This window comes from Prinia subflava, chromosome 13, assembly GCF_021018805.1.
Source record: "Prinia subflava isolate CZ2003 ecotype Zambia chromosome 13, Cam_Psub_1.2, whole genome shotgun sequence".
NCBI lineage: Eukaryota > Metazoa > Chordata > Aves > Passeriformes > Cisticolidae > Prinia > Prinia subflava.
Genome location: NC_086259.1, coordinates 14,351,752 through 14,376,215, shown reverse-complemented (window position 1 = coordinate 14,376,215; position 24,464 = coordinate 14,351,752). Strand labels below are relative to the sequence as shown.

Below are 24,464 nucleotides of genomic sequence, written 5' to 3'. Positions count from 1 at the left end.
CAGGCTTTAGGTTTGCTGTTGGAGGAGCTGTTTTGGAGAGATGCAGAGCAATATCCCAGCCTGCTGCCAAGGACACATCCAAGGGCAGCATCCAAAGCCTGAGTATGGACAGAACAATTCTGCTCAAGCCAAGAGCTGTTATCGGTGCTGGAAAAGCTGGGCCCTGGGCTCTGAGTGGAAAGCCAGGGCTGGGATAGATCCAAAGAGCATCACTGCCTCTGCCCGTGGCTTGGCCTGACTCCCATCCCTGGTGCTTGGGCTGCTGTTCTCTGCTGGACACGGAGGAGATGTGTTGCTCCAGACATCCTGCTGTGCCTGGGCTTGCACAGAGGCAGAGAACACTCATGCACATGGATGTCTGGCTCACTCCTAGAGTACATGTTGTGCTGCGCTGGTGCTCAGAATGTTCCAGCAAGTGGGAACCAGTATTTTGGAGAATGATCTGTGGATGCAACTTGCCTGGAGCTCCTCTGTGCTTCTAGTCTTCCAGAGAGGCCATTCTGATGCATGAAAGGAGACAGCTGCTCCCTCTGTGTCCTGAATATCCTTGCATGACAAAGCTGGGAGATGGTGCCCTTTAGAGAAGTTCTGATACCAATAGCCTAGCCTCCTCTCAGCCTGGAAAAAGCATGGATCTGGCCAGGACAGCTGCTGGTGGTTGCTGACTCCACGGGTGGTGAACACCCTGTGCCTTTTGTCCTCCTGGTGCTCATCCATCCTGATGTAGCTCAGGAGGCTCAAGGAGGTGCCTTGGCAGAGGCTGAGCCATGTTCTCCCCAGTCACCTCCTTGAGAAGAGCTTTGAGCTGTGGTTGGGCTCTGTGAAGACGCTGTCCCTGCAGGGCGATACTTCCTGCCTTTGCCTTCACACAGGAGGTGGTTTCAGAAGCACTGGGGACCTGGCTGCATGTGGCAGGAGGGTAAAGTCACCCATCCCTTCCAGGGACCACCTGCTCCTGAGTCATTCGACCTCTGGGAAAGCTCGGTGATCTCCTAGACTGGCAGATTGGAGCCTGGAAGTTTGTCAGAAAGGGGCAATTTAGGAGAAGAAGGCAGCTGTCACTCTCCATCCTGGTGGATGCTGGTCACAGGGACCCAGGCTGCTGGCTGAGAACAGCTCTGCCTCTCCCTCAGCATCTTTCCTGAGACTCTAATGGGGCCAAGCTGAGCCAACAGTGCCAAATCCTGAGTCAAGGGAAGCTGTGCAGCATGTCATGGGACACAGGAGCGCTTCCTGGTCCAGCACCTTCCTGGATGAGTGGAGGGATTGATGTGCTCAGTCCTGTTGCTCCAAGGAGGTCACCTGGCTTCCGCCTCTTGCCCTTGCTTTGGGACTGCAGTTTCACTTTGGCAGAACGCCTGGGGCATTTCTGGAAAAGCCCTTCCTTCAGCATCCTGCCATGGGCATCCATCCTCCAGCGAGCAGCCTGCAGCGGGCACTAGCACCCATCTCCATCAGCTCCCCCTGCAGATTCCCAGCGCACGGCGATGGAGCTGGGCTGACTGCCCAGTGCTGGGAAGGGCAGACTTGCCCATAACACACTCACCGGCCGTCTTCAGGCTGAAATATAACCCCACGAAGCACCTTGGGAGATAGAGAGAGGTCATGGATCCTCAACCCTGGAAGGCTGGAGCTAAGGGGAGATGCTACTGCTTCTCCCGTGCCGGGAGAGGAGCGGTGCTGGGTAGCGACGCCCTCTCCTCCCGGCGGGGCCGGTGGGCCGTGGGCACCGTCGCTTTCATTTCGCTTCTCTTGCTCAGGCGGTAAATCTCGCCTGACGGGGCAGGAAGAGGCACCGGGAGGGGGAGGAGGCACCGAGGCGGCGGCGCTGTCGGTTGGTAACCTCAGCGCTTCCTCCCGGCAGGGTGCTTTTCCCGCGGCGCCCGAGGATGCTGCCCTGAGACCCGCATCCCCGGGCAGGTGACCCCGCGGTCCCAGGCATGGCTGCAGGCCCCGGAGGGATCCCCGCCGAGCTGCAAGGTAAGCATCGCCCGCCGCCGCGCTGCCGGGGCATCGCTGCCACATGGACGCTGCCCTACGGGGCCTGCTTGGCCCCGCTTTGCCTCGCTGGGCTTGGCAGAGGCACTTTTGGGCCCCTCAGCTGCAACAGCTGAGGTTAAGGGGGGCCCATGAAGTATCTGGGGGTTCCTCTTGTCCGCAAAACTCATCTGCCTGAGGATGGACCTTGGACCAAGAGCATCCTCAGATAACCTGGCTCCTCAAGGATGGGATTCTGCACAGCTCAAGCTGCCGGATTTGGGGGTGCAGCTTGGTGCTGCTCAGTCCCGTGGGCTTGGGTTCCCCTGGCCAGTTGGGGGTCCCCAGCAGCTCCCCAGGAAGGCACAGCCTGCAGCTCAGCGTGGGGGCGTGTGAAGTACCACTGCTCACAGCCTTCTCTTGGCCGACTGAAAAAGCAAAAGGCCGCAGGGATCTCGGGGCCCTTCAGCCTCATTAGCCCAGCGAGGCTTGCAGTGAGGTGGAGGGAGCTGGGTCACCGTGTCCCCACAGCCTCAGGCCCTGCTCTACCAAGGTGGGTCCCTGGGGACGCGTGGCTCGAGCCACTGGACCCATGGGGCTCGATGTCCTTGTGAAGGCCTGGTTTGCTCTGCACAGTGATGGGCAGCTGTGGTTTGGTCCTGTTTCTCCTGGTGAGGTGTGAACCAGGAGGGCATGGAGGTGGTTCTCAAGGCAGGAGCGATGCTCACACTGGCCCACTGACTGTGGGAGCGACCAGTCCGTGAACTTGGGGAGGTTGGCACATGTGACCACCCTGGCTGCTCTGTGGAGGGGAAGGACTTGGGGGACCAGCTGCTCCCTAGTGGAAAATTTGGAAAGGAAGGAAGGGAAATCAGGACCCGCTTATCACTGAGTGCCAACTCCCAGTGGGTGAGGCAGCACAGGCAGTGTGAACCAGCCCTAAAGCCCTGTGCTTGATTGAGGCTGTGGCAGAAGATGGGGAGGTGGGAACATCACCCAAACAGTAAAGGATACCCACAGATGGTGAAGTGTGAGGCTTGTCTGAGAGCAATCAGGGTCTGCTAGAGGGAGAGAAGATGATTCAGGAGGGGACAGGATCCCCAAGAACAGCAGGACGCATGGGAGAGGACCAAGCTGACTTCAGCCACCTAATTTCTTGTGGACATTGGTCTTTTCAGAGGGCATCACCACCTTCCTGGGAACAAAGAAGGTGCTCCTGGTGCTGAGCATCCAGCTGCAGGTGAAATCCAAGTATGATGACTTTATCTTGGTATGTGCAGAGTCCAGCCTGGTTCCTGCTTTCCTGGTTTCCCCAGGAAGGTGTTTTATGGCTGCAGTGAGAGACAGGGGTGGCTCCCATGTCACCATGGTCCCTTGTCACCCCTTGCCTAGGTCCTGACACCCTGGCGAGCCTATGTGCTGCCTGTGATGCTGCCAGTGAGAGTAAGTGTGGGGACCCTGTGCCATGGCACAGCCCTGGGGTTCCTGGGGGGCCTTGGGGCACTGGGGAGAGTGACCCATGGGTCACCTGGGCCACAGGGTCTGGGAAGCTCTCAAGAGCAGGATGAGGAGAGAAATGGGGGGAAGGGGAGAGGGTCTTGTTTGAGGGCTGGTGAAGGGTGGGGCCAAGGCCAAGCACTACTTGAGGAATGGGAAAGTGTGGGAGTTGGGGGGGCACCCTTGGGTTTCCTTTCTCCATCAGCACTGGGGTTGATCCTGCTCTTCTCACCCACAGGTTCACAGCAGCTTCAGCTTCCTGGAGGTGAAGGAGATGACAGTCCAAGAGGCCAGTGTGGTGAGTGGCACCAACAACTGAGACCAACCTAACCTGGGCATTATCCCCCTTCTGCCCACTCCCCCGTAGGTCTGGAGCTCACCATAGGATCTGGGGGTGTTCTGGTCCCCCACTGCACATTGAGGGTCACCAGTGTTAATCCTCACCAGGGGTACTGCCCTGGAGCTGGGTGGGTGCCTGCACTTTTTCCCCTCTGGTATCCACGGACAGTGTCTGGCCATGGCACCTCCTGCTCAGCAGGGACAAGGTGACAAACGGCTGCAGGCTTACCAAGGTGAAGACAAATTTAGCAGGAGGGTGTTTTAAACCCTGTTAATCCTCTTAGAGAGAGGCGGGCACATAGGGCAGATGTGGCTGTGGGAACCATGGAAGAGAGGAATTGGATATCAAGGCTTGGATGTATTGGCTGAAATAGGTCTATAGTCCTGGTTACTCTCCTGTCTGGTCCTTTCTAATGTCCTTTCTGGCTTTTTCTTGTTAAAGCATCAGCAGCAGCCATGGCCTCAGCCTCCACACGGGGTTTCTGCTGCTCAGCAGGCTGCGTGGCTGAGCTCCGGGGGAGGGAACTGAAGGAGCTGGGCAGAGACTGAGGGGTGCAGGGAGTGGAAACCTCAGGGTGGAGGGGGGCGAGACACCTGACTGAGATGTAGAAAGCCCAGGGATTGTTAATGTGCAGCCCTACGCTCCCCTGCCTCCACAGCCCCGGGCACTGGCGGAAGCGCCGTCCTCGCACGATGCCAGTAGATAATTGTCATCCTGCTCCCACGCCTCAATCAGCGTGTAATTAAATCAGGGAGCATGTTGCCATGGGTTTTTGTTGGGTTTGGTTTTTTTCTGGTAGGAACCATAAGCTAAAAAAGCCCTAAACCTCACTTAAATAAATTCAGGGAGGAAACCTCCATCCACAGCTGCAGCTGCTGCAGGCAGAGACAAGGCTGTTCTCACCTCACTGCATCAGGCTGCCTCTGCATCAGCTTAAGTTGAATTTTCAGGAGTTTTATGCCTTATTCTGGCACACTAATGTATTTTATCTTAAATTCCTGGTGCTTGCAGTGTTCCCTGTGCTTACGGTGCTCTGGCTGGGTTGGCAGTGAGGAGCTGATGGCTGCCACTGTTGTGTCTGGGGGCTTGGGGACGCTGTGTGCTGCCAGCTCACTCAGGCATCTCTCATCCTTTGGACCCTGCAGGTTGTCATAGAAACATATGCAGCGTCTTATGCCTTCCGGTTCATGTCCTTGGATGATTTGGAACACGTTGTTATCCATGTCACCATGTCACTTAAGAAAGTCTTTCCAGACTCATCCCTTGGGTAAGAGTCTTCTACTCCTGAGGGGTGGTTGTGTAGGAACCAGAGCAACCCCTTTGCCCAGAAAAGCCCCAGACTGTAGAATCCTGGAATGGTTTGTGTTGGAAGGAACCTTAAAGATCATCTAGCTCCAACCCACCTGCCATGAACCGGGACACCTGCAGCTAGAAAATCACAAATTTAGGATGGGTCTACAACAGTGCTTTAAGCAGGAGAAAAACACATGGATGGAGGCAAAACCCTGTTCCCTGACTGAATATTTCTGACCACCCTACACACAAGGGTTGCAGCTAAGATAAAGTGGTGGGGATGCTCTTCTCCTGGCCCATCCTGACATCCCCTCTGCTCCATCCCCAGGATGCTGCTCAAGAACTCCCCACCCAATCTGTATGAGAGGATCCAGCAGATCACAGACTCACTGGAGGAAATGCTGCAGAGCAACCCTGGGCCCTGTGGTAAGTCCAGCCATAACCTCCCTCAGGCAGGACCAGGAGGGTTGGAGCACCCTGGGGACCATTCCAGCCCTGCATCCATCAACAGCAGCTCTGCTGACAGCCCCACCTCTGCCAGCAGGGTACCTGTGATGGCTTTGGTCAGATGGAGCCCTGCTGCTGGGGTCTGCTGTCCACCAGCCCACCCCATCCCTTGGGGCAGAAGCAGGTTTGAGGGGATGTAGTTCTCCAGGAAGAAGCAGGATAGCAGGCAATCTTGCTCAGAATTCACCTGCTAGCTCTGCATGCTTCTACCCACCTCATATGGCATCACTGCAGGGCCAGGAGCTTTTCCTGTAACCTGGTCTGGAGCAGGATACTTCCATTATCACCACAGTAATGTGCCGTGCCTGGTATCCACATGGATCAAGCAAAGCCAGCCACAGCCCCTCTTTGGGGGCTGACAGTAGATCTCTCTCCCCTTTGAGGAGTGAAGGGGGAGCCCTCAGCATCACTTCTGAGTCCCTGCCATCCCTCTCCTGTTTCCCACTCTCCCCAAAGTTCTCCTCTGTGTTCCTGTGGGAAGATCTGCCCCCAAAAGTGCCTTCTCTTTGCAGGGGGTTTCTCAGAGACCTACGCTGCCCTGTGTGATTACAACGGCTTTGCCTTCCGCGAGGAGATCCAGTGGGTGAGCTGGTCCATCCCATGGGGGAGCAGTGGCAGTGTGACACTTGGTGGGCAGGGGAGCAGGATGCTTGTGGGTGCCTTGTGGAGCTGCTGGGGCTGGGACTGTCCAGATCTGGGAACTGCAGCCTTGCCTGGCTGGAATCAAAGTGCAGGAGGCAGTGGGGTGCCTTAGACCACTTTGTTTCCCAGACTGTGACCAAAGGGGAGCCCCTGGAAATCTGGGACCTTGCTGAGTGTCCTAGTAGAGGAGAATCCTGCTGGGACCCAGCCATAGCAGGACTCACTGTCCCCCCTTCCTCTGGACTCTGATCTCAGCTCATCTCTCCCCACACCCTCACTCCCACCAGCCTGGGGTGTGTTGTCTTCTCATCGTTCCCTGCAGAAGCTGTTCAAGACTCACCCATCTGTCCTGCCAAGCCAGGACATGTCCTCTGCCAGCCAGGGAAATAGGGAAGGTTTTAGGCCTTGGGGTTAGGCAAGGGACTCCCCCAGAAGAGGCTCCCCAAGGGCTCAGCTCCCTCCAGCAGCACCAGGCACCTGAGCCCTCCCCAGGACCCTGTGTTGAGCCTGATCCATGTGTCCATCCTCTGGGAAGGACGTGGACAACATTTACCACAGCCAGGACTGCCGGGAATTCAACCTGCTGGACTTCAGCCACCTGGAGAGCAGGTGAGTCCCCCAGCCAGGCTGCCTGCAGTGTTCCATGTACCACAGTCATCCTCACTCTCCCTGTCCCTGCTGGGGGGCCCAACACACTCTTCTGCCCACGTTAGGAGCTTTTACATCTTACACGCCCCAGGGATGCCACATCTGCAGCCTGACACTTCCCCTCACCCAACGCTCTGAGCCCCATCCCATGGGGCAGCAGCTGAGAGTCCAGGCAGCCTCTCTGTTCATTTTTAACTCTTAGATCAGCCCGGGATCTGTTTATGGCAATATGACCCAATGTCACGGCAGCTTCTTGCAGCTCGTGGCTGTCAGGTGTTTCCCTATGCAAAGCAGCTGGTGCAGCTTGCCACCCTGAAACTTGCCCTGCTCCCTACCAGCCCCCAGATATCTGTTATGGCCTTGTTATCACCTGATTATAACCTGATTATAACCTGATTATAACCTGATTATAACCTGATTATAACCTGATTATAACCTGATAGTGGGGTTGTGAGCTCCAGCTGTGCCTGGAGTTCTCCCTGAGGGGCTCAGCCACGATGCCATCCCAAGAAAGATGGAGCAAGGGCTCAGCTCTCAGGGGAGGCTGGGCTGCAGTGAGTCAAAGTTCTGGGGTGAGTGTTTTGGGGAACAGAGGATCTGTGTTCAGCTGGCCAAAAAGGAGACAGTTTTAGAGATTTCTTTGGAGGAGGAAGTAAAAAAGAAACTTGTTTCCACTCAAGCAAAGCCTGTGGTGTTGCTCACATGACAGCTCAGAGTTAAAAAGAATTTAAAACCCTGAGGTTTAGACAGAAGCATGCAAATATTTTGATTAATTTTATTTTCCCTAAGGGAATAATCTGGGGAGGATGATCTGTACCTGTGGGTTGCTTTAAACCCACAATCCCCAGTTCTGTTCTGTTGAACATTGTGTTGGGGCACACTGAGGTTGGGGCACTATGGAATTGATGTGTTCTGGCATCCTGGGTGTTTTGGGGCACCCTGGGGCTGGATGTTTTGGGACTCACCCCAGCTGAGTGTTTTGGGTCACCCATTTGGAACTAGCCTTGGTTCCTCCTGGCCCTCGACTCCCTCGTCCCTGTCACCCTGCAGGGATGTGGCACTGAGTGTTGCTGCTTTGTCCTTCAACCTGTGGTTCACCAAGCTCTCCTGCAAGGATTTCAGGCTGGTGAGTGCTGGTGCTGTGGCTCTGGGTGCACTGGAGGTGGCCAGGTTCCCAGAAAGGCTTTCTTCTTCCCCACCAGAACCAGGAGATTTCAGAGCAGCTGCTCTACATGCTCAGCAAATCAGTGGCACTGGAGGAGCTGGTGCTGGAGAACAGTGGGTTGAAAGCGTAAGTGAAGGTGTTGCAAGGCAATGATGAGCAGGATCTTGGCAGCCTGGTGGTTCTTCCCTCAGTGCATGGAGCAGGGAGGTCCATACATGGACCCTTGTGCCAGGGGTTGGTGGCTCCATCCCCTCCACACTGGGAAGCTCACTGGGAGCAGAGGCTCCCATAGCCTGGAAGGCCAGTGAATACCACCTGCCCTGGAGGTGCTCTGCTTCCTTCTGGCTGCTCAGAGGGAGCCAGGTGTGTCTCACAGGCAGGAGCTGGTGCCATGTCTCTGTGAGACTGCAGGGTTGGCTGTGCTTCCTGGAGGTGTCCAAGCACTGCTCAGATGGGTGACTCTTCTCCCCACAGTGACTTTGTGCAGAGGATGGCCCAGGCGCTCAGCAGCCATCCTGACTCTGTCCTGCACACCATCAACCTCGCTGGCAACCAGCTGGAGGACAGAGGTACTCAAATTGAGGGCTGAGATGAGTTTACACCCACAAAACCCCATGTTCAACTCCAGATCCCAGCAGCAGCTGCCTCCTGTCCTGGAGGCTGCAGCTCAGGGTGGAAGGGACTCCCAGCTGTGCTGGCACAGCCGTTCAGAGCTCTCTGCTCCCATCAGGGGTCACTGCCCTCAGCCGGTACATGGAGAAGAGTTCCAAGGGTCTGCAGAGCCTCAGCTTGGCCAGGACAACGCTCACAGCCAAAGGTAGAGCCCAGATGCCCTTGCCCCACTCCACAAAAGGGGTGACTGGAGGGGGAGCAGGGACACTCTGGAAAGGGCACCTGCATGGATGTGATGTCCTGTCACCCAGCTGGAGGGAAGTTCCCTTGCTCTGCTCCATGGCTCTCCCCAGTGCAGGGAGCCCACAGCCATCCATCTCTCCCACTCTCTCCGAGCAGGGATGAGCACGTTATGCAAAGCCCTCACAGATAACAAAGCCTTTGGATTCTCCCTCCGGCACTTGGACCTCTCTGGAAACCCCGGCACCCTGGCTGGGGATGACATCAGTGTGAGTGTGCATGCTGTGACGGCGTGGGGTGACATCACTCAGGCTCTGTCCCCAGTGTGGCTTGGATGGCTTTGGTGTCCTCTGTTCTGTGCCCTGCCCTGCAGCACCCCAGGGATGGGGGTGTCATGGCTGCAACACCCCGTGCCTGCCTGGGAGCAGCTGGGGACACCCTGGGGACATCCCTCTGCATGTCCTTGTGGGAGTGTGGGGATGCCATCTGGAGCAAGGATGCATCCCATGAGACAGTGGGTTCATGTGTGCACGATTCACCCCTGTGCTCAGCAGGAGGGAGGGGACAGGCTGGAACTGGGATTCCAGGGCTGTGGGATGCTGGGTGGGGGGTGGGATTCAGGGGCAAAGCTGCTGAGCCCCCTCTGCTCACAGAACCTGCAGAGCCTCCTTCGCCATTGCCACTCGCTGTCCCACCTTAGCCTGGCTGGCACAGACTGTCCTTTGGATGCTGTGAGTACCATGCAGGGCGTCCTGGCAGTGAGCCCTGCCCTCAGTCCCCCTCCATCCCTGGGCTGTGTGAGGGGCTGCACAGCCTCTGAGCTCCACATGGCTCACATCCCCACCCTGGCAGCTCTTTGGAGCCCTGGTCCATGGATCCCACACCAGCCTCATCCACCTGGATCTCTCCAAAAACATGTACTCCCACAAGTAAGCCCTGGGATGGTGTGAGGGGGGTGTGGTATCCAGGGGAATGGCTGGTGCTGGGTTGCAGTTGTTGCCACGCTGTGCCCATCCTTTTCAGGAGGGTGAAAACCATCTCCCCTGACATCAAGGAGTTTTTCAGCCAGGCCTGCTCCCTCAGACACGTCTCCCTGGCAGGTACCAAGCTGCCAGCCGATGTTGTAAGGTGCGACTGGACTGCAGGGAATGGGTTTGGGGTGGGCATAGCCTGGGGAGACCTTGGTCAGGGGGGTGGGGAGGATGGATGGAAGGGGCTGTGAGAGGCAGATGCCTTCTCCAGCATCCCACTCCCACTACCTGGACTGTTGGGGGTGCCCCGTGGCAGGTGCTGGTGCCCCCATTTCTTGCACTATGGGGGTGGCTTTGGTGGCTTTTCCAGGGCACTGCTGCAGGGGCTGGCAGACAACAGTCACATCAGTGACCTGCACCTGGATCTTAGCAGCTGTGAGGTGAGGGCCCAGCAGCCATGGGCACCCCCCCTGCAGCCAGGGCTCCCACCGTGGCAGCCTGGGAAGGTCCATGCCCTGTCTGAGCTCCCCGACAGAAGGATCTCGTTTGCAGGGCTCGCTGCCTCCCCTTGTACTGATGTCTTGCTGTTTCTTCCAAGCTGAGATCAGCGGGGGCCCAAGTCATCCAGGATCTCATCCCTGATGCCAGCTCCATCAGTCACCTGGACTTGTCTGACAATGGTAGGCTGCTTTTGCCCAGCCTGGGAGAAAATCTCCTCCATCTCCTGGGCCTTCATATCCAGACACTTGGCACATGGAGTGGTGATTTGTTTATGCCCTCCTGCCTCAAGACTTGCCAAAAAATCTCATTTCACATATTTCTTGGTACAGTCCTCTTCAGTTCACTGAATCTGAAGTGGTCTTGTGTTGCTGGTTCAGGGTTTGAAATACTGAAAGGGTCTCCCTGGGCAGAAACTTCCCATCTCTCTGCAGGTGTTTGTAGCCTCTGCTGCCAGCCTTGTCCTGCTGTGGCCTCCAAAGCCATGGGCAAGTGACCCTGATCATCGCAAACATCACCTCTGCCAGTGGTTAATTTCACCTAAAGGGTTTTAAACTTTCAAACACCCTTGCTAAGATCTTACAGCAGACCATGCAACTCCTCAGTAGCCAAATGCCTCTGGGAAAGCTGATGTGGTTTGGAGTCCTTCAGGACACTGATGTTCCAAAAGCTCACGCACTCATAACCCAAAATATCTGGTTAACTTTTGTCAAAATATGCTTCTATTTTTGGCTTTCCCAGTAGAGCATCTCTGTGCAGGAGGGACAGTCCATAGTGGGTGTTGGTGCCTGGTGCCCTGGGCTGGTTGAGCTGCTGGGTGAGCAGATCCCTGCCCGTGTCTGCCCCATTTCCCTGGTGATGGTGCAGCCAGGATGGGAGTGCAGGCAGCTGCCTGGGAGCTGAACTCAGCCCATGCTGTCCAGGGTGGTAGGTGGGTGGTGGGGATCACATCCTTGAGGGATGGCAGAAAGCAAGTGACATCTCCAGCTCCCTTAGTTCTCCCATGGCTCAGCACAGCCTTGGCACTCCCATATCAGGAGTGTCCACAGAGGCTGCTCCTTCCCTGAGGTCATTTCCCAGGGACTCCAGCTCTGCACAGGTCTTCAATCTCCTTGGGGAAGCCAGAAAGGGAGGAAGATTCCCAGGAACTTCTCTGGGCATCTCCAGCATCCCAGCGTGGCAGTTTGGTGGCTCTGCAGGTGTCCTGTGAGGGCCCACCTTGGTGCCACCTCCATGGATTTGTTGAAGCATCTTGGTGTGTGTCCCATCTCCTGCAGGCTTTGACCCCGACATGGTGACACTGGTGCTCTCCATCGGCAGAAGCAAATCCATTAGGCACGTCTCCCTGGGGAAGAACTTCAACATCAAATCCAAGTGAGTGCAAAGCAGCAGCACCCAGGCTTGGAGCCAGCCTGGAATTGTGCACCCACCTTGGCTTTCTCTCCCATCAAAAGCCCATGGGCTGGTAGGAGTTGCCTGCCCATCCTGGCTGCTCCAACGGGGAGGGTCACCATTGCCAGCACCCGGTGCAGTGTCAGAGATGAGTCATAGCCCAGGCAAGGGTGGGAGGGAAGACAGAGCTCTTCCAGCTTCTTCTGTGGCCCCAGGGCAAGCACAGGTCTCACACACACCATCTGTCTCTGGCAGGGAAGGTCTGTTGGATGTCCTGCACCGCATTGTCCAGCTCACCCAGGAGGAGGATTGTGTAAGTCCAGCTTGCCCTCAGCCACCACAACCATCCCATCCATGCTCCTGGTCACCCCCAGCCACCACTGCGCAGCCTCCATGCTGGGGTGCCATCCAGATCCCTCCCACACAGGCTGGGAGCAATCCTCCCTCTCTCCCACTGCCATTCAAGTCCTTCTGCTTTTATTTTTCCTCAGTCTGAAGCAGAAGCTCAGATAGAGAAGTGGGAGCTGTTCCCATTCATCTGGGAAAATGGGAACCTGTGTCTGGCTAAAGGCATGGAGGAGACACTTGGTGTAACCTGGATTCAGCACAGCTTTCCCAAAAAACCTCTCTTTTCTCCTCACTGCCTGCCAGGCATCTGAGCTAGATCCAGCCTGTTGCCAAGCACTCACTGCCCTCCTGTTTCTTGGGGTCCAGCATCACTTGTTCTCTCCAAAACCAGCACCAGCCCAGAGGCTGCTGCACAGGGGTGGAGGCTGTGTCTGAAGGGTAACACGCACCTTGACACGTCCTCCCACCTGTCCCCCTCCTTGTCCCTTTCCTAGCCTCTCCAGTCACTGTCTGTGGCTGAATCACGCCTCAAACTGGGAACCAACGTCCTGCTGAGTGCCCTGGGCAGTAACACCAGCCTCGTCTCCCTGGACATCAGTGGCAACGCCATGGGGGACACGGGGGCCAAGATGCTCGCCAAGGCCCTGCAGATCAACACCAAGCTCAGGTAGCAGCAGCTCTAGAACACCCTGTGGGTGACCCTGTGCTGGCCCTGATGTGATGGTTGTGATGCTGATGCCATCAGAGGAGGCTTGTTGTGGCTCCTGCTGGCCATGGATGTGGTCCTGGACCACTCCTGGTACATGGGCAGATGCTATGAGTGCATTTTGCACCCATGGCAGTCATCTGGCAGTGCTGGCAGGGGACGTGTGAAGGACAAGAGAGCAGCTCAATCCCTGCTCTGGTGCTTGCCACCTCTTTTCCAGGCTCCTGCACAGCCCAGCATGCTGCAGGCAGACCTTTGTGGTCACTGCCCTTGCCTCCTGCTGTGCCATCAGCTCCTAAAACATCATTTTTGACCACATTGTGTACACAAAGGCAAAGCAGGGGTGTCTGCAGAGGACAGGGAATGGTGTTCAGCCAGGGCTGCTCCTCTGGGAGATGTCTGTCCCTGCCCACAGGATGATGCCTGAATGTGCCCTCCCAGCCCTTCACTCCCTCCAGGCACCCACCCAATTTATAGCTCCTTGCAAAGCCCAAGTTTGGGGTTTGCATACTGAAAATTGTAGGTTTTAATCCCACTTCTAGGCTCTCTGATGCCTGGGGTCAGCCTTGGGCTGTCTCTTGCTGGCACCACCTCAGGGCAGTGTGTGTGTGGGCAGGGTTCACCAGGTCCCTCTTCTTGCAGGACTGTGGTTTGGGACAGGAACAACACAACTGCCCATGGGCTCCTAGAGGTGGCTCAAGCTTTGGAGAGGTAAGGAGGGAGGCTCTTGGTCCTGCTGGCTTGTTGCCACCATGCAAAAGAGCCTCTGTCACCAGCATGTCACTGTCCCCAGGGCCTTTTTTCCCCTTGAATGGTGAGGCCATCACACAGTTTCATACATGTCCCTAGGGATTTGGTCCACAGCTCTGGTCTTGTGGCCAGAAAAGCAACCTGACACCCCATTTGGTGATGACACCCCCATTTCCAACCTCAGGGACTCCCCTGGGCTCTCCATGCCAACCAGCACAGCCTCATGTCACCCAAGGAGCCCCCAGATTCAGGGGGATCTGCTGGTGGTGGTGACATGATGCTCCTCTCGTCCCTGCCTGTGACGGGTGGGTGGGGTTTGTTCACCTGCTGAGCACATCCACCACCCTGCCTGGTGTTTGGCTGTGCAGATCTCTGGAGGTCTGAAGAAAGAGGGGAGCCTGGGCAGATGGTCACTGCCACCCCATCAGGGTCTGCTGAGAACTAGAGTTTGACCATTCCTGTCTCCAGGGCTGGACCTCAGGACAACGTCCAGGCTGCTCTTGGGTGGGCTCTGGGCCTGTGTCATGTCTGTGGGGACACAAACAGGGGGGATGAGCCCTGGGTGCAGCAGGAATTCCCACTGTGCCTGGCAGGAATTACACGCTCAAGTCGATGCCGCTGCCGATGAGCGACGTGGCGCAGGCCTACCGCAGCCACCCCGAGAGGACGGAGGAGGCTGTGCACAAGGTGGGGATGTGGGCTGGGAGTGCAGGGCCAGGTGCCACCATCACTGCTCACGGCCTCTTGCCTTTGCAGCTCCAGTCCTGCCTGACCAGGAACCAGCTGCGGCAGACTCTGCCCGCACAGACCTTCCGCCTGCAGCAGGGCATCCTCACCAGCTCCTCCGAACAGGTTGGATGGACAATTTGCTGCATGGGGCTGCTCCTCCCCTGACCCAAATGACCCAGGCCTGCTCATGAGAGCTCTTGCAAGAAGGAAAACACCCTTTTAACCTTTCCTGAGTGGAAGGCAGAGCAGATGGGAGGGATGGAACAGGTTGCTCAGAGAAATTGTGGATGCCAAATCTCTGGATGTGTTAAAGCCCAGGTTGGGCTCCAAGGTGTCCCTCACCATGGCAGGGGGGTTGGAACGAGAGGACCTCAAAGATCCCTTCCAACCCAAACCTTTTCATGGTTCTGTGATGAGGGTGGGGGTGGATGGAAAGCAGATCTCCTGGAATCCTGCTGACTGCATCCATGCATTTCATGCATATGCACTGCTGAGATAACTTGCTGCTACAAACCTATACAGCGTGTTCCTGCTCCCTGTGCATTCTTGCCAGCAAATCCCTGCTGTGTGGCACCCCTGGTTAATAGGCAGGGATGCTCTCAAAGGCTGTAACCTGCCTGTGCCCCCTCCAAGCACACTCCTCTCTGGAAAAGTCACAGCAAGGAGGGGAACTGGCAGTGCTGCTCCAGCACTAGCACATGACACAGCCTCTCTGTGCTGCAGATGGTGAATGAGATCTGCCTGAGTGTGCAGAAACACGTGGACATCCTCAGCACCTGTGCGGGCAGGGAGGTGGAGACGGACATCCTCTGTGCCGAGGAGGCCATCAGGAATGCCAACCTCTCTGTCAGTGTGAGTCCACAGTGCAGGAATCCCCTCAGCTCAGCAGGCATCCCTTCGGATCGAGGCAGGGCATCGATTCCTTAACGACATCATTAACCAGCAGCCAGGGAATTCCAGGACGTCGATGCAACAGACACCACTGAGCACTTGCAAATATTAAAGAACAGCTGAGAATTTCTGAATTCCCTTCTAGAACAAAGATCAAAATGTTCTTAGTCCCCTTGCCCCAGAGACAGCTGTGTGCACACCCCTCACAGGGCTACAACCCCTCTTCCTCTGGTATCCCATGCTCACATGTCCCTCCTTGGGAGAGATGGGTGTTCCAGCTTTCAGAGCTCCCTGCAACCCACAGATGCCCACACTGGTGAGAAACTTCCCTGAATCCCTGAGAGATCCCTCCCTGTGGCACCTTCATCCCACCCCAGCAATAAGAATTGTGAGCCATCAGCCCATGACAAAATCCATCATGTTGGCTTGGCAGCTCCTGGTTTGATCCTCCTGGTCTTGGTTCTCTCTCCTCATTGCCCCTTTTTCTCCTCCTCCTCTACTTCTCTTCAAACCACCTCCTTTCCCCTTTTCCCCAACTCTCTGGCACCCCCCTAGTTACTTAATCTGGCAGAGACAGGATTTAAGAAGACAGTACTGATGTTGGAAAGGTGGTGAAAGTGTTGGTTAAGGGTCTCCCTGACACAGGTAGCAGTGGGGTGAGGTGCAAGAGAGGAAGGAGAGTCAGTGAGTGGTGAGGAAAAATTGAGGGATTTGCATCCTCATCCTGTGAGGGATGAGAATGTCCAAACCTGGCCCAGCAAAGCCAAAAGATCACTGGGTGTCCCCAGCTGATGTGGGTGATGCTCTTTCATGGGGCAGCCATGGATGCAGGCTGTACATGGAAATATGGGAAGATGAGGTGACATGGGATGACTCACGCTGTCTCCCTTCCCGTGTCAGATCCTGCCCCTCTTGTATGAGGCAGGAAACTCCCCCTACCAGAATGGCAAGCTGCAGCACAAGCTGGAATGTCTCACGGAGGAAGCGTCACAGATCTGCAGCCGAGAAATCCAGGTGGGCACCCATGGGCAGCCTGGGAGGTTTGTCACCCTTGGCCCAAGGATAAGAGGGAGGGTGTCTACTGGAAACCTGGTGAATCTTGATAGAAAAGAAACTGAAACCTTCCTTTCCTCCCCCCACTTCAGGCAATCATGCAGGCAGTGCTGGACACGGCGCACGGCCTGTGCCCAGCTGTGGTGCAGAAGAGCGGGGTCAGGGATCAGCTGGTCAATGCCATGTCGGAGCAGATCTGCCTCCAGGACCACCTCAGCCTCAGTGCTGTCCTGGACCAGATGGTCACCGATGTCTTCAGCAAGCTGAAGTGGGTGATGTGTTGTTCTTGCTTCTCTCTCAGTCCCTGGCACTGACCTGTAGGGCCAGAGGAGCATTCTGGGGGCTCTCTACCAACTTCTCCTCTGCCCACATTGTGGTAGAGGTGTGCTGTGTCTTGCTGCTGTGTTTTTCCAGCTATAGCTTTGCTTCCTGCTTGGAGCCACTTTGGATGAGTCCCTAGGGTGCTGGGGAAACCCATGGGGTTTGGGTCAGGCCCTTGGCTGGCCCTGACCATCAACAGTGGGATGCATTTGGCATTCTCCATCCCAGTCAGTGCCTATTCCCATTCCTTCCCTGGCAGCATAGACCCAGCAAGCCACAGCACACGGGCATGCCTGGGGAGCCCCTCTGTGAGCCACAGCCAAGCATCCATCTCCTCAGCAAAGCCCTCCTGGGGAGGTGGCCCCACGGCTTGCAGGGCTGGTGGGTGCTGGCCCTGAGAGCCCTCTTTGTGCTCCCAGTGAAATCAAGCTGTCCATCACTGCTGCTGTAGCCAACTGCATCATGGATGCCGTGCTGGGAGACCTGACCATGGCCCAGTGCAAACTGGTGAGTGCTGGGGGCTGCCAGCACCTGCGGGATGGGGATGCAGGGCTGGGATGCAGGATGGGGGTCAGGGTACCCCAGCATTGTCCAGGTACCTGAACACCAATGCTGTGACTGTGGATTTGCAGTCTGGGAAGCAGGACAATTCCCACCCAGACCGGTTTTCCTCACAGGTAATCTTTTCCCAGTGTGGTCACAGCAACATTAACACCCTGAGCAAAGTCCCAGCACTGCAGCCGTGTGGTAGGGGGTGCTGGGGTGACGCTGGGCACTCCTGCAGCAAGGCAGCTGTGCTGGGCTGGACACCGGCTAATCAGGCCTAAATCCGCTCACAAATCCCAGCCGTGGGTAGTGAGCAGAGCAGCACGGAGCACACAGGGCAGCCGCGCTTCAGCCCCTGGGATAATTTAAGCGCTTCCTAATGGTTTTAGGCAGAGAGCCTCTCCAAGCAGGGGCTCGACCTCCTGGTGCTGCTGCCGGAGTCGGCTGAGGACGATGCCACGGCGCTGGCAAGGGGCAGGAATCCTCCGGACCTGGCTGCAGAGGAGGTAGGGTCCGGACCCGCTGCCGCCGCGTGATGCCCGTGGTATAACCGCCCTTTATCCGCCTTACCGGATGATGCCGGGCTTAAAGCCACAGCCTCTCTGGGTGCATGCACCCCCGGCACCCCCCCAGGGCAGTGCTAAGGCAATTAGTGCTGAGAAATGGGACAATTAACCCGCCTGGCCATGCTGCTGGCACTGGGAATGTGTCCTTGTGGCGGCCTGGCTGCTGTACCTTGTCCTGCTGTTGCTGCTTTGGGACCTGAGATCCAGTGTAGTGCATGCTTTTGGATGGGGAAGTATCCAGTGCAGCACCGTGGGTAGTTTTGGAGCTGGGACAAGATGAGGGGGTGCAGCCCTGGCAGCCTAGGGGTGATGGAGGGATTGTACCCATCACTGGGCGAAGCCTGGCTGGCTCCGGCTGCCATAGGATGCCTCTTGGCACAGCCAGCTTGTCCATGCCAGAGCTGCCACCATCCCTCTCTCCCTGCAGTACAAGATGGCCCTGCGGAGGAGGAACAAGCATTTCAGGAGCATTCGGCCCACACCGACTGTGAGAAGTAAGGTCACGGGGGAACTGCCCCTCTGCTGCAGCTCTGTGGGTGCCACGGGGACATGGCAGGGATGGGGGCAACCTGGGGGCAACCTGGGAGCCTCACGGTCAGAGCCCCTCATGGTCATGGGCCCAGGGCAGCAGGATCTGGACCCTTCAGAGAGCCTCTCCCAGTGCTGTTGTTGGGGTCTGTGGGGGAAGCTCACCTTTACCTTGCTCTTGTGCTGGTTTTGGGCCTCAGCTGGTTCAGTGCCCTTGGGCAGTGGAGTAAATGCCCTGAACTCCCTCCCCACACAGCCAGCCAGGGGTAGGAGGTTTGTCTGTGGTTGTGGGTGCCATGGTATCTCCCACAGCCATCCCAGGGTCCACCCTGGAGACAGACATCATCCACTCACCCAGCCACCTTGGGGAGAAGACACTGCCCATGGGTTTTCCTTGTGGCTGCTGTTGCCCCCGGAGCCCTGCACGCCTGGGAGGGGAGTGAATCTCGGGGGGCACAGATAATGATCAGCCGATGGGTGACTCTGCTTTGGCTAAAGCAGAGCTCATGCAGACTCCAGCACTCAGCACCCCTGTGTCCTCAGGGGATCCCTGAGCCCCGCAGCACCCTGACACCCATCCAGAGGGTACCTGGGGGGAGGTGAGAAGCTGCCTGCAGAGCAAAACTGGCGTGTTTGTGAGTGCTGCTCATGCCGGGCCAGCGCCGGCAGAATTCGTGCCTCTGCTGCCTGCTGCCGGTCTCAGGGCTGTCTGCGGGGCTCGGCTCGGCCCCTGCCTGAGCATCCCCCCATAGTCCCCCCGCAGCATCATCCCCTGCACGCAAACCTCCGGCGGCGGAGGCAGGATCCATCCCGGGCTGCGCCGCAAAGCCGCCACGCACGCTCCCGGCGCTCCCCTCCCCGCGGCGCAGCCACTGCCCCGCTGACCCTCCACGCGTGGGCGAAGGTGACGGCGTCGGTGATGATGATGGTGATGATGATGATGATGGGGAGGCCTGGCGAGGGCGGGTGTCAACAGGGACCCTCTCGCCTCTCGTAGGTGTCTCGGAGCTGGAGCCGGCAGCGGGTCGAGACGCCAGCGGGCTCCGAGCTCACCGGGCGCCGCCGTCACTCAGCCCCGCCGCGCCGCCGGCACGCCCTGCCTCCACAAAGGATGCTGAGCCTGCGAGCGGCTCGCTCCCCGCCACGCAGCCTGCCACCGCCACCGGATTCCTTATGGACCTGCCGACCGCCGGCGAGAAGCTGGAGCATTGCACCAAAGCCAGGCCCCGGCCCAACCGCCGGCACAGGCAGCCGCCCAGCAAGCCGAATGTAAGGGGGGGTATGGCTGGCAAGGGAGGTGGGGTGTATTCTGTGTGTTTTTCCCTTTCTTTTTTTCTGCTCGGGTGAATTACTGCGGTCAGTATTTGTTGCAAGGCAGGAAAATGAGATGCGCAAAGACGCGGTGGGTTTATTATTCTGCATTTCAGCTGCTGCCGGAGCCTCCTCCTCGGAGGGGGGCAGCCTGAAAGGATGGGCAAGGGGGCTGGGGAGGGCGAGGGGAATCATCCATCATTTTCCCTGCTCCCCACTGGGAGATGCTGAGCAGTGGGAGCCAGGAGAGGAATGAAAAAACCTGCAGAGTTTGGGGTGCAGAGGGCCAGCAATGTGTTCGGCAATGGCTCCAGCTGCCTCCCTCCTGAGCTCCGTTTACTCCCCCTTATCCAAAATCCATCATCCCTGAAGCACTGGTGGCCACCACAGCTCCCGGTGATGCTGGTGGGGCTCTGCCAGCCGTGATGAGGTGGGCTGTGCTCCCCCCATCCAACAGGCGACTGGATGGGGATCCTGCCTTTGCACCCCCCTTCCCAAAGGAAAAGTAACTTTTGGGTGCAGTCAGCGGCGAGTCCAGCTCCGTCACTGTCCCTGGGGCTGGATCCTGCTGGCATCACCTCATCCCCTTGCCACCGTGATGCAGCTGGATCCGTTCACTTGCTGGAAAGCCCTGGCTTGCATGGCTGTGGTGATGCTTGCCCTTGGATCACGGTGGGATCGGGGCTGGCAGAGGCCGGAGGGGAGGCAGGAGTTGTGTCCCATGGGCAGGGTGGGTGCTGCAGGTTGGCAGGGCCCAGGCCCAATCACCCTGCAGTGGGACAGGCACGCCTGGCACCCAGGGTGGGCCGAGGCTTGAGCAAGGACGGGCTTTGATGGATAGGATGTGACAGGGAGAGCAGATCTCAGATGGCTGGAACGGCTCCTGAGCAGCATCAATCCAGCCGTAATGAAAAGTCATTATGGATTGAAATGCCACCGATGGGGAAGCGCCTCCCTCTCATCGATAGGAAGCCACTGATGCAGTGCCACATGCCAGGGAGAGGAAGGTGCCATGGAGGAAGGCTTGGCCATGGCGTGGACCACTCTGTGATAGGAATGGAGCAGGTGGCTGTCATGCAGGCCATGGTGGCACTCCAAGGTTGGACTTGAAGCATCTGAAGGATGCAGATATGGGTCCTTGCAGGTCACCTGCTCTGTCACCTGCCAGCAGCACAGGGGTCCCTTTCTTGGAGCTCAGATGGAGGAAGCATCACTGCCAAAGGCTTCTCCCACAGTTTGAGTGCCATACCTCAGCCAGTGTGCTGGGCAAGGGGTTGGAAGGAGCCTGGGGCTGCCTGGAGCTCCCAGTGCTCAAGGGAGGGAGCAGGATTAGAGCTCAGATGCAGCTGATAACACCATGGTTTGGTTTTAATGCCGGGTATGAGATGGAGCATGCCAGCACCCATCCTGCAGGGGCACCCACTTGTCCATGCCCAGTGGTGGGTGACACACCTTCGTGCCTGGGGGCTCCTTTGCCCTGTGCTGGGCTGACAGCAGCTGTCACTCACAGGTGCAGCCCGTGGCCTGTGAGAACAGCGAGGACAGGAGCATCACCCGCGTGGACGAGGGGCTGGAGGACTTCTTTGCCAAGAGGCTCATCACAGAAACGCTGCCGTAAGTGTGGAGGGTGCCCAGGGCCGCTCTCCTGCCCAGCACACACCCATCCCCAGGGTTTCAGCAGCCTCCTTGCAAACACTGCTGGTCCCAGTGCAAAAGGGATGCTGGGGAAACCAGCTCACCCAGGGATATCACCAAGGGCAAGGCTGGGGGAAGAGGAATGGGATGGCAGCCATGGTGTGCAGGATGTGGCTGTGGAGTCTGTCCCACCGTGGGAAGGCAATGAGGCAGCACCCATGGGAACCATGCTGGGAATGGGTGCCCTTGCCAGAACACTGCTGTCTCAGGTGATGTGTCCAGGGTCTGGATCCATCCCTTTAGGGTGGGCAGGGAGAAAAAAATGATCCCTTACCTCTTGGCAGCCTGGAGCTTACCTTTTCCAATGCTTCATTTCTCCCCAGCCCCACGACTCCGGAGACCTGCCTGGGATCAACCCCTCTGGCTCCCTCTGGATCCCGCACCCTCAAGAAGAAAATTGGGAATTTTTTTGCCTTCAAGAAACCCAAATCCAGTCGGGGCTCGAGATGTGAGAAGGAGCCTGAGGGTGCTCCCACCGCCCCTAGGAGCAGGCGCTCGATGCTCAGTGACATTTTACGAGCCCCCAGCAAGGCGGGCGAGTCAGTGAAGCCCCTGAGTAAATCAGAGGAGGGGGGGCTCTCTGCCGAGCCCCACGCAGAGCCTGAGCACTGCCAGACCCCTGACTCTGCCCGGAGGATTCGGCCCAAATACTCTAGGGAGGGCAAATCCCAGTCACTCATCTTGCTGTCTGGGGAGGACGAGGATGCACTGGGGGTCAGGCACGACAAGGTGAGCACTGTCACAGTCACCAAGCTACCACCACTGTTCAGCTCTCCTGGTGGGTGCTGCTCCCACCCATGGAGGCCGGTGGGGTTACCAGGGGATGTGGGGACACTGGAGTAATGGCTGGGGATATCCCCACTGTGTCTTGTCCATGTCACCATCTCCTGGCAGCACGCCTGGGGTTGGGACTGTGGGTGCCCTGCAGGCAGGAGTGTGGGTGCCATAGGTGCTGTGGTGGGTCCGTGTTCCTGGCAGGGTTGTGTCTCCCCTGCAGAAGAGGCACCTGGAGAAGAGTGAGGGGGAGTTGTCCAGCTCCTTCGAGCAGCGCATGCAGGTCATGCTCCATCGCATTGGCGTCACCAAGGGCCCGACTGCTGAGAGCAAGAAGCAGCAGGTGGGCACTGGTTCCATTTTTGGGATGGACCCTAACCCTCTGCAAGGAGTGAATTCCTACACACTCCACGGCATGGAGTCCGCCCCTCCTTTCCTGGCATGCACCCATTCCCTGCAGCCACATCAGAGCCTGGCAGCAGCACTCTGCCCTCTGCACCCATTGTCTCTGGGGGCACTGCCTCCCTGACACCCCCCTTACCAGTTTTTTTCCCCCTTGCAGAGCAAAGACAGTGAGATCAAGAAAGCAGGCTCAGATGGTGAGATGCTGCACCCTCCCTACCCTGACCCCCACCCAGCTGGGCACCCATGGGTGGCCATGGGCAGGCCCCCTTGTACTCCCAGCTGAGGGTCCCACTACATGTCCCCATTGTGGGGTGCTGGTGGCAATGGGCAGACCACAGCTCACTGATGCTGGCCGGTGGCTTTTGCTTGCAGGGGACATCGTGGACAGCTCTGCGGACTCACCCCCGTCCCTGAAGGCCCGCACACACTCTGTGTCCACAGGTGGGTCAGCAGTGCGTGCTGGGGGGTCACAGCAGCCCCTGGGGCAGAGGGCTTTATCCCCTCTCCTAGCACCAAGCATTGGGACTGGAGCCAACAGGGTCTGGTGGGCACAGGCATGTGGGCAGAATTCCACCCTCGAGAGGGTGCCCTACACCCATGGGTGCCCATCCCTGGTGACAGCAGATGGACACCCAGCCCATTGCCCACCCCTGGGCTGGCTGCAGGCTGGTTCCCGTCCCTGGGGCTGTCACTTGTGGGCGCCCACAGCTCCATCCTGCCTGCCCCACAGACGCACCCTTCCGCAGCCCAGCTGCCAGGACGGAGCCCAGCGCCGAGCCCCGGCCAGCCTGGAAAGCCCTGGGAAGGCAGCTGCCCGCTGAGCCACTGGCCACCAGCTCCGACCAGCCCCGGCGCTCCTTCACCCTAGCAGAGCCCAGCGGGCTGCCGGAGCCCGGAGGCCGGGAGGGCTGGAGCAGCAGCCTGCCACGGCTGGGCAGGAGCGCGCCGGTGGCGCTGCCACGGAGGGTCAGCCATGGTGGGGAGGTGGGTGCTGGCACCCTGCCCACCCTGCCCACACCACCCAATACTGAAGGTAGGGATGCATGAGGTGCCTGTGGGTGCCTCATTCCACTGCTGGCCTGTTCTTGGAGCCCTTGGGAATGGAGGGCAGCAGGGAGCCAAGCACACAGTGGGTGCTGGGTGCTGATGGGGCCTGTCAAGCGGGGTGCTGTGGGCTATCCTCCAATGGCACCACCCCATTGCTTACACAGACAACCGGCTGATGGCACGGCTGGCAGCGCCACGGGGGACCAGCCGCCGAGCACTGTCCGTCCATGAGGAGCAGCTCAGGGAGCCCGAGTGCCCGGCGGAGCTGGGAAGTAAGTTGGGTCTGGAGTGGGACCCCCAGCCCTCCTTGCACCTAACACCAATGGAGGCGGGTGGTGGTGTTCCATGTGCGTGCTGGTGCTGCCTCTCCCAGCTGGTGGGTGCTAGACAATGGCACTGCCACATTGGGGTTTTCCCAAGGGGAATTCAGCACTGGGAGCAGTTCCAGCAGGAGCCAGCCAAGGTGCCCCACCCTAACATGAGGCTGGGTTGTGTTTCCCCCAGCGGACACCGTTCCCCTGCGCCTGCGGCGTTCGCCTGTGCTCAGGCACAGGACCAAGCACGAGTCCCTCTCAGAGATGGAGGGTGAGCCTGGACCAACCTCGGATGCTGAAGGTGAGATGTTCCCCTCCCTGCTAAAGCAGGTGTTGGGGTACCAAGGGTCCCCCCATGCTCACAGCAGCTCCTGTGACCTCTGCAGGTGCCACTCTGAAGGACTGGCCCCGTGCCGGGCCAGAGGAGCCGCAGGCTGGCACAGGCACTGAGGGTGAGCAGCCGCAAGCCCTGGCACAAACTGTTGGGAATGCACAGGACTCAGCTGCCATAGACCAAAGACGCCCAATGCCAGGCCAGGAAGAGCCAGCCCTGGGACAGTGAAGCCCCTGCATGTCACCACGCTGCTCCCAATAAAACCCTGCAAGCAAGTGCGCCGTGCCGGGGTGCTTGGCAGCTGGGGTAGGAGAGGATAGACGGGGCACCAGGCTGGCGTGGATGTGCCAACGATGGCATCGCC

General features: G+C 58.2%; 1 protein-coding gene across 1 annotated transcript; it reads left to right on the top strand.

The window, feature by feature from the left end:
• Nucleotides 1-1,868: 1,868 nt before the first annotated feature.
• CARMIL2 (capping protein regulator and myosin 1 linker 2) lies at nucleotides 1,869-24,353 on the top strand. The gene is made up of 40 exons (XM_063410750.1): nucleotides 1,869-1,980; nucleotides 3,156-3,247; nucleotides 3,370-3,420; nucleotides 3,713-3,772; nucleotides 4,960-5,081; nucleotides 5,436-5,533; nucleotides 6,127-6,197; nucleotides 6,792-6,865; nucleotides 7,955-8,030; nucleotides 8,107-8,195; nucleotides 8,544-8,638; nucleotides 8,800-8,886; nucleotides 9,081-9,190; nucleotides 9,575-9,652; nucleotides 9,774-9,850; nucleotides 9,945-10,049; nucleotides 10,263-10,332; nucleotides 10,491-10,572; nucleotides 11,668-11,764; nucleotides 12,038-12,095; nucleotides 12,625-12,797; nucleotides 13,479-13,547; nucleotides 14,180-14,273; nucleotides 14,343-14,438; nucleotides 15,039-15,167; nucleotides 16,107-16,220; nucleotides 16,352-16,527; nucleotides 17,000-17,087; nucleotides 17,516-17,632; nucleotides 18,120-18,186; nucleotides 19,218-19,489; nucleotides 21,042-21,145; nucleotides 21,550-21,955; nucleotides 22,224-22,343; nucleotides 22,563-22,599; nucleotides 22,778-22,846; nucleotides 23,136-23,438; nucleotides 23,617-23,724; nucleotides 23,957-24,067; nucleotides 24,153-24,353. Exons 1-40 carry the CDS (start codon nucleotides 1,941-1,943, stop codon nucleotides 24,326-24,328), a joined length of 4,461 nt encoding a protein of 1,486 aa, XP_063266820.1. The 5' UTR covers nucleotides 1,869-1,940; the 3' UTR covers nucleotides 24,329-24,353.
• Nucleotides 24,354-24,464: the final 111 nt, after the last annotated feature.

What these genes read in the sequence shown, in the direction of transcription:
- CARMIL2 (XM_063410750.1), top strand. Translation starts at nt 1,941, where the DNA reads ATGGCTGCAGGCCCCGGAGGGATCCCCGCCGAGCTGCAAG. An exon ending in AACTTCAACATCAAATCCAA is followed by an intron (nt 11,765 to 12,037) that starts GTGAGTGCAAAG and finishes TGTCTCTGGCAG; the next exon opens with GGAAGGTCTGTTGGATGTCC. An exon ending in CAAGAAAGCAGGCTCAGATG is followed by an intron (nt 22,600 to 22,777) that starts GTGAGATGCTGC and finishes TTTTGCTTGCAG; the next exon opens with GGGACATCGTGGACAGCTCT.